We start from the raw sequence: 15,285 nt of genomic DNA, 5'->3' as shown, positions 1-15,285 counted from the left end.
CGGTCGGAGGAGTGTTGTCGGTCACGGAAAAGATTGCTGAACTGTCCCAGACGGTTTCTGGGGGCAGATCTGGCTGATATTGCTGCAAGGTTTCCGCCGCGACAGAGGTCAAATGCCTGGAGACTTTTTCATCTGGGTAAGTGGCCACCGTCTGGCGTTCTTACAGCGTCGATTGAGATGATCTCTTGGACACTGTGAACTGAGAACTCCTCGATCTTAATATTCACGTGCAAGGATGCCATGAAACTAGAGTAAACGGTGCAGTAATCATACGGCAGCGCCCTTGCACGGAGGCAGACTCCAGCGCACCGTCACACATTCCGACTGCGGTAACCAGCGTTGTCCACACACTTCCGGGATGTAGCCGGCACGCGCCCCACCGGGTCACGTCCCATGCTGTATAAGGACACCAACCAGCGAGTGTAGGACGGCATGATTGCCAGCATCACGAGCCTTCGCACCCGTCGAAACCGGCTTGGCCGGACCTGGCGTGCAGCCAGGTCCGGAAAGAGGCTAATAAGTGAACATACCGGTAGGATGCAAGCAATAAAGCTCTTCGCAGTATTCGCAGGCGACACCACTTCATGGTGATTCTATCTTTATACGAGAGGGTCACAATGGGTTGGGATAACAGCGCAGGTAGTTGGCAGCTGACTGTTGAGACTTTCTCGCCCAATTTACCTGGGTCGTGCATCGATAGACATCGGTAGGCCCGAACGTATCTGTATCTCTCAGGTGGCTTTCTTTTTGTTGCGGGTTAACTGCATGCCTCTTTGCGTCCTTATCCGAAGGGAAGAATTTCGTCTGACCCAGGCCCCATGCCGCCCGTAACCGGCGCCAGGCCGGCCATGGGTCGAGAAAATTGGCCTTCCCCGGCGAGGAAGATCAATAACAGGATCCCACGGATCGCACCGGAACAATGGTCGATAAACCATCTCCGACAGCGAGGAGATTGCCCCCAAATTACGGAGCAACCGACGTGTCGTGGCGCCGCGCCGGCGGCCACGGCTGAAAGGCTGGCTGGACTCGAGGTGGACGGTCATCTGCATAGGTCACCGTGGCCGGCGCGCCCCCGTCCGGCCGGCGGGACCTGCGGCGGCCGGCCGCGCGCTAACGGTTCGTTTCTCTGACCCAAATCGGCCAGTATTCAGACGCGCGCTGGCGGTTTATAGCGCGCGGGCGGCAGCGGTGGCGGCGGCGCCGGTGGCGGTGGTGTCGGCGGCGGCGGCACGGGCGCGGCCGATCATACAGCTGGCGACGGAAAAACGCGGCTGCCGGCCCGGGCAGCGGAGAGCGTGCTGCGTGGTCGTAACTGCGGCGGCAAATGGAGCCCCGGCCTGACGCGGCCGCGCAGGATTCATGGGCGCCGTTATTCCGGCTCGTCCGGCGCGTTTTTACGGGGCCATCACGGCAGGAAGCGGAATGGAAGCCCGGTTTTCGTTGTCTCTGTTTATTGAACGACTGCTGATGATGTGTCCACTCTACAATGAATGCCTAAACTGCTGAGCTAACAACCCTACAGTTCCGGGTCTGTGGACTTTTTCAAGCGGCTTGACACTAATGATGCTGGTCACAACGGACACCTCTAGAGACCGAAGTGAGGACGCTTTCCACTGTCTGCTTCCGGCACAAAACACCACAGACGCATTGGCCGTAATCGGCGTCAGCAGATTCTCGTCGCGCAGCGTGCGCTGGCGGCTTTGGTGCTAGCGCCCTGCTTCGATTCACTTTGTGCAGTCACCTGGCGACTGCAATCGCGCAGCGGAACGCAGCACCATGGCGGCACGACGCGCGGGGACGACGCGCGCTCCGGGTCCCGTTGTCGCCCGAGGGCACGTGCGCCGACGTTCCGACGTGCGGAACGACCTCTAATGAAGCGAAATCACCGCCCAGACCGTCAGGCGTAGACACTCAACCGTGATGGTGCCATTTGCGGGTCGGCTGATGCTTCGGCGTGCTGGTGGACTTCCTTGCGGCCGCGAGGGACGAGACAAGTCATACCACGATGCGTGAGGCGGATGGTGTTTGTTCATAATCCTCATGCAACAAGCTGCTACCAAAAGACTGAACCTCTCCTGTGATTCTTATGGTGACATCACCACGTTGGAATAAAGAACCTCGACCAGTCTCTGAGCCCATCCAACGTCGGATTTCAACGGTTGTGGTTCCCAACGCGCGGAGGCAACATAAGCCGATTGTGGTTCCGCTGTGACCGCCATCTGCAGACGCGTCAGGAGGCCCGAGCCGGCTGGCCAGGAGGCCCAAGGTAGCGACAAGGCTGATGGGCGCGGCGCAGTGCGTCCATGGCCGTCAGCGAAAGGATCCGTGAGGCGTATCGTAACACGGACGCATCAGATCGTTAGCCAATGGCCAACGTCTCTGAGTACCTTCGCCTTGGCTAACGCTGGAGACGCATGAGGTGGCATGAGGCCCGCAATGCGTTGTGATGTAATACTTTCCCTGGACCATGCTTGGATCTAGCCAGCAGGACCCTTTCTTTCGTGTCGCGAAGAAGAGCCACAATGGGATTCACGACGCCAGCACCGTGCCGCAAAAACCCCGAGAAAAGCCAGGCTTTCGTTTTTTGCTGACGCAAGGCGCCGTAGAGGAAGTCAACATCTGTGGCACATTCTGTAGTACCGGCACCCTGTTTTCTCACGAAAAGCACGAGAACACTGCATTGAGCCGGGACCGGTGTTCCTGCCTGCCGTGTTCCTGTACACCACGCTCCTGTCTGCGGGTGCACATGCAAGCCAAGGATCACGAAAATCAGTCACCACCGTCAGGCGCGGTCGGGACCGCCCGCACCTGGCGTGTCAAGTGTGGCCCCAGCTGCCGCCCGCATCGAACTCCCCCTTCCTCACCTTGCGCTACATCCCCGGCCAGCAGGAAAGACCACACACTCAGCCAGACGAGCCCTCGCCGATTCGCATCGCGCACACTCATCGCCGCAACGTCACGGCCGGCCCCGGCCGGCGCAGGACCTCGCCCGCCCACGGTCCACTCACGGAACACTCACGGCACACTCACGGCTCACTCACGGCGCGTTCACGGTACGCTCACGTCTCGTGCGCGGCTCGCTCGCGGTCAACGGCGCTCAGTGCGCCGCTCATGACCTGCCTCGTCGTTGGACGCGCGCCGACTGGTCGCCAAGGCTGCGCCGGCCCGCCGCCGTCGGTCTGACGTCACCGGCAGTGACGTCATCGACCGGTGAGGAGGCACCGAGAGCTGGGGGAGCGGCGCGGCGGGGGAGGGCCTCAGCGGGACGGAACAGCTGTCTGAGCCGGCTCGTGAATGTCAAGGGGAGTGAAATGGCAGCGAGTGAGAAAATCCGAGGTGTTTGTAGTCACGTTACCACGTTTACTGTTGAAAACTTTGCTGTTGACAGCTAATATTTCTGTCTTGGCCACACTGCCTATAGGTAATTAGGTGGATACATGTGTCCAGCCAAAGTTGGGTCGAGACGAGTTTTCCACGAAAATAATGAGATACTCATGATATTTTGGTGATCGTATGTGCCACGGTTGTTTCAGGTATCAAGGTATTGCAATGTTTTGTACTTCGCGCAGCGAACGGAGCATAATTGTTCCACATCAATATGGCACGCACTTCACAAATAAACAATGATCGTAACATTATCGCCAGCAATATCGTGGTGTCTGTGCTAATACAAAGTCAATAGCGTGCTTAGCCATTGCTGATAACAGCAAGCTTTTACTCGAACAAAACTGCAAACAATGCGGTTAGTGCAACACTCTTGGACATTATCAAAGAGGCTTAACTTTGCGATTGTAATCGACCTGTTGCTGGCTATTACAAGCTCCAAATCGTCGCGATCTTTATGTAGTCACGGATGTGTAGAAGAGCCGTAGACGTGACGCCAGGGAGTCGCCATGCTCTGTGTACGCCAGTAGCGTAGCTGTACGCTGTTCAGATGGGTCACTCGGACTTTTCTGGCTGGGATAGCTCAAAGAACAGGTCGTAGCTGTTTGCAGATGAATAAAGCGGCCACAAAGCGCAGACATCAACTGGCCCAGCAATAGTCAGTAAAAAGATAGCTTCAGTACTCTTACCTTTGCGAGATAGCCATAACGATGCATGCGTACAGCCATACCACATCTGCATGCACACCTACACATTCACAGGAACAGCCATCGCAACTTCCGGAATCCAGGCAAGCATCGGCGCGAACAGCTAGTCACCGCGCCGCAGGCTCTCAGGTCAGCGCCTAGGGGATCTCTTGAACTCGTGACCGAGCCCGGCAGCCATCACTCGCCTGATGGTGACCTGAGCGGAAGCTTCTTGTCAAGTCGGCCCGGAAGCGCCGCGTGCAGCCGCTACGACTCTCCATATGCGTGCACGTGCACACTCGACATTGCTTTTATGACGTCATGTCCACCTCCTTATATTCACCGATCTTAGTGCTGCCTGCCACGAGCTTTTCAGCTGATAATGGATGAAGAAAATGCTATGACGGAACAAATTCTACATGGTGGGAAGCACGAACGCAATATTAAATAAATGTATGGACTCAAGGTCGAAATAATGCACGTCCCTGGCAGCGTGGTGCGTAGGCCCCGTGTTCTGTTGTTCATCACCCGGACCAGCCCAAGTGAGCTTCCTTTCGCTGCAGCGTGCCATAGTGAACAGCGTCCTCGGTTGTCGCGCTGTCGTGAAGGCGGATACTGAGCCGGAAGCCTTGGGGCGACAGGTCCGTCACAGGGCACGCAGGTCACGCAGCCCCCTCTGTCGTGTGGGGTAAGGCCTCCGTCTTATCGGGGTCACGAGGCCTGCGTGACGCAGCTGGGTCACGACTTCCAACACTGGCTTGCGCGAAGGGGCCTAACAGTTTCGACGTGAGTACAATGCCGGGGTGAGCAACAATGACATGAATTTGCAGCCACGGGTGTGTGATATATTTCACTTCCACTACAACCTGACTGCAAATATGGACATACATTCAGCTTGGTCTCTGAAAATTGACAATTTGCGTGCTAGATTAGACGTCAATGTTATGATTTTTGAATCATGCAGATTGGAAACGCTTACGCGCATGCATTGCTTGTGGATCTGTATAAGATCTGAGTGCTCTCCATTTGAATTAGACTAGCCATTGCCCTAAAGCTAATGGCACAGCGATTTGACATCATTCGTCGCAAAATCGAAACACTCGTGCACGTCGATGACTGATGTTGTTTGCAAGATAATGACAGCTGTCAATTATCTGATTGCCATGGCGTGCCTCAGCACAACGGGAACGCGTCTTCATTTGGTTTTCAAAAGTATGGTGCATGTAGAACACAAACGCATGCATGCACAGGCTGTTTTGGCAACAACACACGTCTTCGCTTCCTGTTTGAAGGATTAACTCGTGACCGGGTGGGGGTCAAATTGACCCCCCCCCTCGAATGTTTTCCGGAATGGTTTCTGAACGGTGCGGCGTAGCCACGCCATATTTTACACAACTGTAGATAATTGAGTGATAAATCGTTTGACATCAAAAATTTATATATTTATTGCAACTTCGCTGACCTACGGCAGGTCAAAGTCAGACCATGGTTTCAGCGAAGTCAACTTCTAGGGAATCGTTCAATCTGATGCAACAACGGAATGTGTGACAGAGCCATACATCTCTGAGATGCTTTCTTAGGCCGCACAAATATTGAATAAGTAAATTACGTTGAACCAAGGTCAGGAATGAAGGCTAGACCAAGTTCAAAGCCAAGTTGCCTTGTTACTCTAGGGCTTGCTGTATGGGATAGTTTCTGGTGCTCATTTCAAATTTATTGATAGCAGGAACCGCATCATACATTTTCCATGGACATCTTAGAGGTCAGAATAGACCATTGACCTAAAATGATCGAGGTCAACATTTTGCTTTTAGAAACATACTGCTTAACGTAATCTTTGTCGCTTATTCAACCGCAAAACTCAGAGCAGTCTTGTATGATTTTGGTAACCACGACATTTCAAAGGTCAAAAAAGGTCCCTGACCTTAAATGGGTATGTTACCTTTTGCTTAGAGAGTTATTTATGTTCTAGGGGCATTTTGAAGACCAGCCTGGCATTTGGCCTTGACCTTATTTGATCCGAAGGTCGTGACCTGGGGAACTCAAACTTTTGATCTAAGTGAGTTCACGCACAGGTCATTACACCCTGTAAATTTAGTGTCTTTAGCCTTCTTAGTTTCCGAGATATCAGGGGGCTTAAATTAACCCCACCCGAGCGAAGGGTGTTTAGCCGACCACCCGGGCGCGTGTTAAGTCATTAAAATGATGTCTTGTGCATTTCGGCACCGATTAAATTGCATAAGATGCTTCTAAATGAAAACAGCATACCACATCACAAATTGCATTCGTTTGTTAGTGTACTTTACATTGTACCCATGACATATTTTTGGGGACAAAAAAGAGACCGCCATAACTGATGACATACTCTTCGATGTAAAGCTCGCAATCAAACGTAATGCCTTGCTCATGTAAGCAGGCCACTAACTGCTCCGACGACATGTTGATATGTTGCGATAACGTCCACTTAGACGAGGAGCGTTGAAAGCATTACTGCAGCTTAATTAAAAGAGAAAGGCATGACACTTTTGCCAAAAAATACCCATCTTTGTCAGCCATCACCAGCAGAAGAATTGGCGTTCATCGTCCCTGGAAGATGGTTTTCCGTGATGTCAGTCACTTCTCCTGTTCACTCTCTCCAAAACTTTGTCCAGACTAAACATAATTCTGAACACATACCTGATGATGCGAGATGCTAGGCGATTTCACACACCACTCAACAACAACAACAAAAAAGTATTCGTCCTCAAGCCTTAAAGACAATGCCCATTGTTTTTGTCAGCCTATGAATCGCGACATTCCATTCAAAGCGGCCCAAACGCGGTACGGTGTGCTTGGCGTTCGTTCGTGTGAGACAACGGCTCTGGCCGCGGCTCGTTTGGCCTTAGCCGCAGCCTTCCAGACGAAATAATCAGCTTCCTGAGCGGTGCCGGAATAGTCACGTGACCGATCTCGGACAGAGCTGTTGGCGGCGCTTCGGTGCAAGGGTGATGGAGCGAGCGCTGCCATAAGTCGGTCATTGATTGTCAGGAGTGTGGTCCATCAAACGTGACGGGCACATTGCCTGTCTTCCCGGGCGATGCGTGACACCCTCAGCGTTGACAGTTTGTCAGCCCAGTGTGCGTGCAAACACTTATGCGATGGAAAAAGTGAGCTTAGAATGATATCTTTCGAGTGATATTTCCCCGTCCTTGTGAGACGTCTGTGTGATCCTACGAACTTCATCAAAGTTTTGGCGGGCTTACTCTACATTAAGACATATAGACGTATAGACATGAGGTCAAGAAAGAGCCACAAGCCAAATTTAAATATCTAAATTAGCTGTGCACCATAACCAAAGGAAACACCACTAAATCAAAACAAAGGTGTGGTGTTCTGAATGTCGGAAATGAGTTTAATCTCCCCAGTATGGCACTTTCTTTTTCAGAGGGTTGGTAATGAATAGGTGGGACGCGAGTGAAAGGTCTCATTATAATAAACTCATCACAACACTTCAACTGGAAACATGTTGACGATCTCATCCACGACGCGAAGAGTATAAATTATTCAGATAACACTTGGGTATACCACTGGCCATGAAATTACAGCAGCAGCCAAGGTGCTTGGAATTCGTGGCTGGGCTTCCACATCTCCCAGAGCCAGCCACAGAGGACGGTCGCCTGACGCTAACGAAGAAAGGCCTCGCCTGGAGGAAAGCAAACCCTGAGCCAGCCCCGACTGACCTATAATACATGCAAAGCTGACCACATACTGGTGCCCCACATCGCTGCGACTTCGGGATAGTAACGTGCCGTGCCGCTCTGTGTCACCAGCGGAACAAAACTCCGTTGGACACTACGCCGCAACAGCGGGTCATCCCGAGTCCCGCGGCGCCAGAGCCTCGCATTGGGCGAACCAGGCCGGGCACCGGCGGCGTGTTCAAATTCTGCAGCTCTGCCCGGAGGACCAGCGCTCGGCGCTGTTGTCACAAGCCGCGCATAGTTCAACTTGCCTATGCATCAGACTGGTTCCAGCCGGCTGGGACCAAACCAGGCCATAGCGGTGAACGAGGATGTGAGACTGTGTCAAGCACGTGCAGCAGAATACTTTTCCGGGCCCGGGTGGCGTTCTAGAGACAGCGCGCGCCGCAGAGAACGGTCTGCTTCCAGAGTTATGCGCCATTCGAGGGAGGAGGGGTGCGGTAGGGGGGGGGGGATCAGTAGCTTATCTCAATTTAGCCACGTAGAGATGATCATTAACTGAAATTATAGGAAATGTTGCACTGATAAGTTGCATGATGCTACCATCTCCACAACATTAATTTGTTAGTTTGCGATCGTTAACTTAAAGGAGACGGAGTTTATCACGAGCTTATTGTGTCTGCTTTTATTAATTGCAATCCGAAAGTCGCTGATGGAGTCGTTATCACAGCACATCGTGCCGTAACTTGTTGTCGGGATTAGTGTTGCTGTCAGTTCGAGTCGGAGATGATTCAGCTGGTGATCAGTCGAACAACAGCACACATATTGTTTTAAGCTTTTTATTGGCAAAAGGGCTCTTTACACTTACTTACAGTGCATTGGAGGTCTTCACCGGGGACATTTTCTACGCGATGCCTGCCCTTCCTGTCAGGGGAGAGGCAGGAGGCGCCACATAGTCGCAGCAGCTAACTACGTCGTAAAGCACCAACGACACACACCCGGGTGGGACCCTCCTTTACTTACTACACTCAATTACCATCCGTTATCCACCCGTTTGAAGTTGTTTAAAGCAAATCATGTTTTACTACGGAATAGTTTTGGGGAAATTTGCACCCAAACATTTTCTATTGAGTTGATAATTGCAGAAGTATAGTGTGCATGGAGCTAATAAAGACCAAATAAACCAGGGCAGTGCCACTATGTTTTATTTATCAACGTATCTCCCGATTGTTCGCAATTTTTTACTCGTACCCATGCCTTACCTGTCGATGCTTTCAACATCTGCACCCGGTCCCAGGCGTTTCCCATTTCACATGGGTACTCATGGATTTATCCAAACCGTGAAGTCCTTTGGCACACATGGCGACCGTCAGCGCCCTTTGTGGTGGCTCACCATGCTCTAAACCACATCGCCGAGGAGTCAACAACCTACCGCGCAAGCAAGTGCAGCCTTGCACAACAGAGCTCGGAAGGCAGTCCCGCCACGGACCTGTGACATCATGAGGCAGAACGACAAAAAGACGCACACCACACACGGATGTTTGGTAACCAGGAGTCGTAACTCTAGTGGCCATCCACTTAGAGTGTGTTGTATGTGTGATGTGTGTTGGAGGCCTGGTTTGTGGCACGGGAGATGTCTCCACAAGCATGTAAATACAGTAAAAGACATAAAGCCACACCTTAACTGCATTCTCCATAAATGTGAAGGCTGCCCGGGCGAGTTGCTGACCTTGAAGCCGGCTCTCATCACATTACCCGTGCGAAATCCGCCTCAGGACGCCTTGTTCCTTTAACGGGCCTCCGACACGCAACGACAATTGTGTGAAAGAAAATGCCGGTATGATACAAACACATTTACGGCAACAGCGGTGATAGTCCTGCAGTAGTGGACGAGACCCGTCTCAGTTGTGAATCCCGCGCCTTCATAGGCACAACAGCTTGTGTTGCAGAGCTATGGCCCGTGTAACAGATGATCACCTTTGCAAAACCTATGCAGTTAACACCCGCTATGTCTGAAATATTTTTTTTTGCATTTTTCGGCCTCCGTTTCACCATTTTTGCTTGCAAAGTCTTCTTTTGAAACATTGCGAGGCGAGTGGTTCGGCTTGCCTTGTTGCACAGTCGACTATTATGCCTTTGAGGCATTGTTGAATGAATAAAGATGACATCATCCGATGTAAAGCACTTTAAAACCGGAGGAAAGCCAGAAGCAACAGCAGAGAAGAGTTTCGAGAGAAACGTGCTGTCGCATGCTTCACCACAGCAACCAAATAAACGAGGCAGAATGTGACTGGACCATTGAAAAAGGTTGAAGCATAACGGTCATTGCCTGCTGATTGTTTCCATGGAAAAGTCTCCATGGAAACTTGCTGTTAGTAGATCATTCATTGATGTCTTGGGCAACAATTTCCTTTCAGTGCTTGGCGAAAACCATGGTTTGGATCGACAACCGTCTCAAGGTTCTCTTTTATCAAGGTTCCAAATTATTAGTTAAAATGACAGCCTGTAGGGGGCAGTGTATCGCTCGTTCAAATCACAGCCCCATAGAACTGGGTCATGGTGACTGGGATGAAGATAAAGAGCAGTTGAAAGAAACCTGACTGTTTATTTTCATCGTCTGTAGATAAAAAGGCTAGTATTGCAGCGCAAATGGACCGGTATTATGAAAATCAAAACACACAGAGTGGAGAAGGGCCTGTGATAATGTGTCTCCTTCCCCTCCTCTCTTTCTCTCCTCTCTCTCTCTCGTCTCTTCTCTCTCTCTCCTCTCTCTCTCTCTCTCTCTCTCTCTCTCTCTCGCTCTCTCTCTCTCTCTCTCTCTCATCTCTCTCTCTCTCTCTCTCTTTCACTCTCTCTCTCTCTCTTTCTCTTTCTTTCTTTCTCTCTCTTCTCCCCTCTCTCTCGCTCGCATGTCTACTCGAATTTTACCTCTACCATCTTGAGAATGATACGGAATTACAATGAATGAAGTAACGAAACTTGCTGAACAACGTGGGTAGAGATGGCGCTCTAGGGTATTATATTGTGTGAAAACCTATGTCAAATATTTCAGGTAGCCTCGCTTGCCACCCTTGTTTTTGCATCGCTTGCGTCTAAATGCACTGAAATAAGTTAAAGCTATATTGTGGTGAAATATTTATATGATGCAACGCAATTATGAAATGTGAGTTTTTGAGCTCAAGACGTTTGTGAATGAGCAAGATATGATAAATGCCATGAAATAGGCTTTCAGTGCGTGAAAACGGAGCTACTGACTGCTGAGGACCAGTGTGCTATGAAATTGACTAATTGTAACTCAATGACCAGCATGAACTTGGCGTTATAGCGTTCATCAATATATATGCATATATATGTATATATATATATATATATATAATATATATATATATATATATATATATATATATACCAAAGAAGCCGCCAGTGTTGTGAACAAGATACTTTGCAACGAATATGCTTAAAGTGGATCAGCGCAAATTTGGAACATGCTGAGATAGGCTGATTTATACTTTGCTGATCTATAACTTCAAAATTTTCTGACAATGATATTTTTTCTTTTCTTTGACCAACGCGTCAGGTTTTTATTTGCAAGAAGTAAAAAGTGATGCATATCTGCGCGTTTTACCCTGGAGATACGGAAACATAAGGGTTGTGCGGATTGCTCGCTCACCCTGCCTTTTCTCAGGGGCTCAGCGAGAGCCTTGGTAATGAGGCACAGGGCTGAACAAGGACCCCTGAAAGGGAAAAAGCAAAACTGAAAAGCCCCTTCTCCACAAAAGTCATCGGATATGACACGCTTGACCACGAGCGAGCATGATTATCTTTCGTGTTAGTCATATTTTCCTTTGCTAAATGGGAAAGAAGTCAGAAGCTACAGGAAGATGCAGATATCTTTGTGTTGATTCTGATTATTCGTATATATTGTTGGAGTCAATAAACTAAAGAAAGTTGGCTTTTAATGACGACATGGAATAAACTACTGGCGCTTCCATTGTATCATGGCTCAGTGGACTATTTCCAAACCGATTACGCTAAGAGATATTGAGGGACCTCGTGGGCATAGATTGGAGATCGCAATAAAGTAAACAAGTTGCATTGATATAGCCAGCCCACGTTTGGGTTCGAATATTCAGCCTTCAGTGAGAATCGATCGGTGAAAAATTGCTTAACATTGTTTTGAACATGCATACTTGTAGGCATTAGAAGCAAAAGCCCGACGCCTGGTGTTGTAGCTTCCTTATATCGTGGCGGCGTCGACCTCTCAGTTAACATTAGTTGGCGGCCAACGAGCGAGCGAAGGTGTTGACACATTTAGAAAAAACATATCTAAACGCCTTAAAAAATCAATTCGCACGTTTTCGAAACCAGTCCTTGCGTATATTTCAATGGTGCGATTTTTCTATGGGTGATGGGAACGGATTAGCATTTATTAGCACCATTTCCTGTTGCTGGAACCTGATGGTGGAACTGGAGGTAGAACCTTTATTTTTCTGTTGATATAACTGTCAACACGTATTCGGGTAAGAGTAAAATTTACTCCCCCCATAGATTTTTCTAAAATGGTTTCAGAACGACGCGGCGTAACCACAACCAAAACTTTGCATAGCTATAGACAGATGCATAGCGGACCTTTTGATATCTAAAATGTGATAGACCCTTGCCAGGGTTACTGAACTACGGCAGGTCAAAGTCAGGCCATGAATTTAGTGAAGATAATTTCGAGGGAATCGGTCATCTGATGCCGCAAAGTGCTAGACGGAAACCATGCATCTGTGAAATAGTTTTTAGGCCACAACAACAATGGAGTGCATAAATGCATTCATCTAGAGTCAGGTATGAAAGTTCATTCCAAGGTCAAAATAAATATGTGTTGATTACCTTAAAGCTTGCTGTATGGAATAGTTTCTGGGGTGCTCATTCCGAATTTATTGATAACAGGAACCACATAATACATCTTCCATGGACTTATTTAATGTCAGAACAGGTTGTTGACCCGAAATGACCTACGGTCAACACTCTGATTATTTTGGACTATACACCCTAGCGTTATCTTTAACGTGTATCCAGATGCAAAAACTCAAGGCAGTTCTGCATAATTCTGAAAGAAGTACCTGGGAGTGTTTCATATTTGCATGGGGCTTTTAGCCGAGAGAGCCATATTAAGGATTACTCATAGTCCTGTGGATCGGAGCTGGACGCGCGGAGAAATGTGCAGACTCTGGTGCAGAATATTCGGACGTCATCCAAGCATGCATGACAACATAAGCGCCGCGCAAATATTGCCATCCCATTGCCATGTGGTACTCAAGGCCAAGATAAATATGATCAGCGCAATGTGCGTGTCTGGCGCACGGTCAGCACGATTCCTGGCACCAACGGACTCATCTGGCAGCGTGACGTACTAGAGAAGCGTTAGCACATGGAGCACAGCACATTTTGGCATACCACATTCTACTAGGTTAGCTCGATGAATCCACGTTTCGTGCTATATAACACAGGAAGTTGGACAGTGGTTTTTTTCAGTTATAAAGAAAATTAGCCTTATAATCGAATAGCTTAACAACGCAATAACCCAACATGTAAACGCAAGTAAATATTATGCAAGTTTTTCAGTGCATTAGCAACGAACATTATTCACATGCATAGGACAGCAGTATTAGCCGTATTCTTCAGAAAAGGCCAGGAGAATGGAAATATAGTTGAGTTGATATTACAGCAACATAGCTTATTATCGAAAAAAAACAGCAGAAGTGAATTCTAAATTGCCTGCCGATTATCCTACTCTATTTTCAGCTTTTTTCGAAACAGCAAGCCACAGTTTTTACAAGACACCAACGTTCAGGGATTAAACGAAGAGTGATTGCCAGCCATTACCACGATACAGTTCCGATACAGTTCACATCATCACCGATACAGTTCCGAGTCTAAGAATTAGAATGCGTTAACGGACGTGTACTTGCAAACGAATTCAAGCAACCAGGCCTCACGCATCACACTTCACTCAAACATGCAAGCCAGCTGAAGTAAGCAGGCATCACACAATCCGGACTCAGTTTATGCATGCAAAACAATGTTCAAATTGAACAGGGGCATCGCACATTACGCGTCAGGGCATCACTTACAGATGTAACGATTTTAAGCTAGCACACATCACACATAAAGGGCACATTTCACGTTCGCATAATCGGCCAAAATGATTCCCGCATGTTGAGATTTGGTCGCCGACTTTCTATGATAATAGATTCACTTATTTCCTGTCTGGGTGGTCCCGTGCTCTACAGATGACTTTGAGCTCTATAAGGGGCATAGGGTCCATACTTTCCTCGATTTCAGCCTGAGTGTGTTTTGCCAAAGTCATCTACAGAGCACAGTACCAACCAGACAGGAAAGATACGTCAATCTATTCTTATAAAAAGTCGGCGACTAAATCTTAACATACAGGGCTCATCATGGCCGATGATTCGAACGTGATATGCACCCTTATGCGTGATGTGTGCTTGCTTAAAATCGTTTACATTGTAAGTGATGCCTGACGCATGATGTGCAATGCCTGTTCAATTGAAATCGTTTGCATGCATAATTGAGGCGCGTTGTGTGATACCTGTTTACTTCAGCTCGCTTGCATGTTTGAGTGAAGCATGATGCGTGGTGCCTATTTGCTTGAACTCGTTTGCATGTACACGTATGTTTGCGCATTTTAATTCTTAGATAGGGTCTGCGTCATGGTAATGGCTGGCAATCGCTCTTTGTGAAATCCCCTGCATTTTGGTGTCCTGTAAAAACTGTGGCTTGCTGTTAAAAAAACGGCTGAAAAATCGAGTAGGATCATCGGGATCATCGGCAGGCAATTTTGGATTCACTTCTGCTATCGATTCGATAAGGGCATGTTGCCGTAATATCAACCCAACTATATTTCCATTCTCCTGGTTTTCTGCGAGGAATAAGGCTAATACTACTGTCTTATCTACGCAAGTAAACATGTTTAACTCACGGACAAATACTCAAGAACACCACGAGAACAACCAACATACGAGCACGTAACGATACATGCTTCAGCATCCTCTCCCCACGATCGCCACTGCTACCTCTCGGCAAAACGTAGTACTACAAGCGAGTCGACATGCATGCTAGGGTGGCAATTTCGCACAACCGGTGTGGCACCCCCTGACGTCACACAAACGTTCCATGACGCGGTCAAACGCTGATGTATTGAGGAACACATTTACTTAATGGTCATCTTGTGTTGTTTGAGCCATCTCATCCACTTCAAAAGCGTGCCAACACCACGAGTGTGCTAATCTCATCATATCTGATGACTGCCTCAATGTTCTCAAACGTGGAAAATTTCCTTTAAAAAAACAATTCCGAAACATATTGATAAATCATACATCCCATAACATCGTGCCTTACAGAAAGCGAAAAATAATTTTGGCACGCGCCCTGTAGATCGCGGGTGAACTTGATATATCCCGACAAACCACACCAATTTTTAGATTAAAAAAGAAGTAACGTTGGGTTTTGGATCTGTCTGACCTGCT

General features: G+C 48.5%; 2 protein-coding genes across 2 annotated transcripts in view; both read right to left on the bottom strand.

The window, feature by feature from the left end:
• Positions 1 to 3,156, bottom strand: part of LOC119096449 (CUB and sushi domain-containing protein 1-like) — a 40,720-nt gene extending 37,564 nt beyond the window's left edge. The window contains 1 exon segment of the mRNA XM_037219356.1: positions 2,865 to 3,156. Within this exon segment, the coding sequence (XP_037075251.1) occupies positions 2,865 to 2,946 (82 nt within the window). The 5' untranslated portion in view covers positions 2,947 to 3,156.
• Positions 3,157 to 4,131: 975 nt separating this feature from the next.
• Positions 4,132 to 15,285, bottom strand: part of LOC119096527 (uncharacterized) — a 43,388-nt gene continuing 32,234 nt past the window's right edge. Inside the window, exon 9 of the mRNA XM_037219437.1 lies at positions 4,132 to 4,194. Within this exon, the coding sequence (XP_037075332.1) occupies positions 4,132 to 4,194 (63 nt within the window). The remainder of the gene's footprint in view (positions 4,195 to 15,285) is intronic.

Source organism: Pollicipes pollicipes, unplaced genomic scaffold, assembly GCF_011947565.3.
Source record: "Pollicipes pollicipes isolate AB1234 unplaced genomic scaffold, Ppol_2.1 Scaffold_4295;HRSCAF=5057_pilon_pilon_pilon, whole genome shotgun sequence".
Classification (NCBI taxonomy): Eukaryota; Metazoa; Arthropoda; class Thecostraca; order Pollicipedomorpha; family Pollicipedidae; genus Pollicipes; species Pollicipes pollicipes.
The sequence above is the reverse complement of the archived record's forward strand: the minus strand, read 5'-3'. Positions and strand labels throughout refer to the sequence as shown.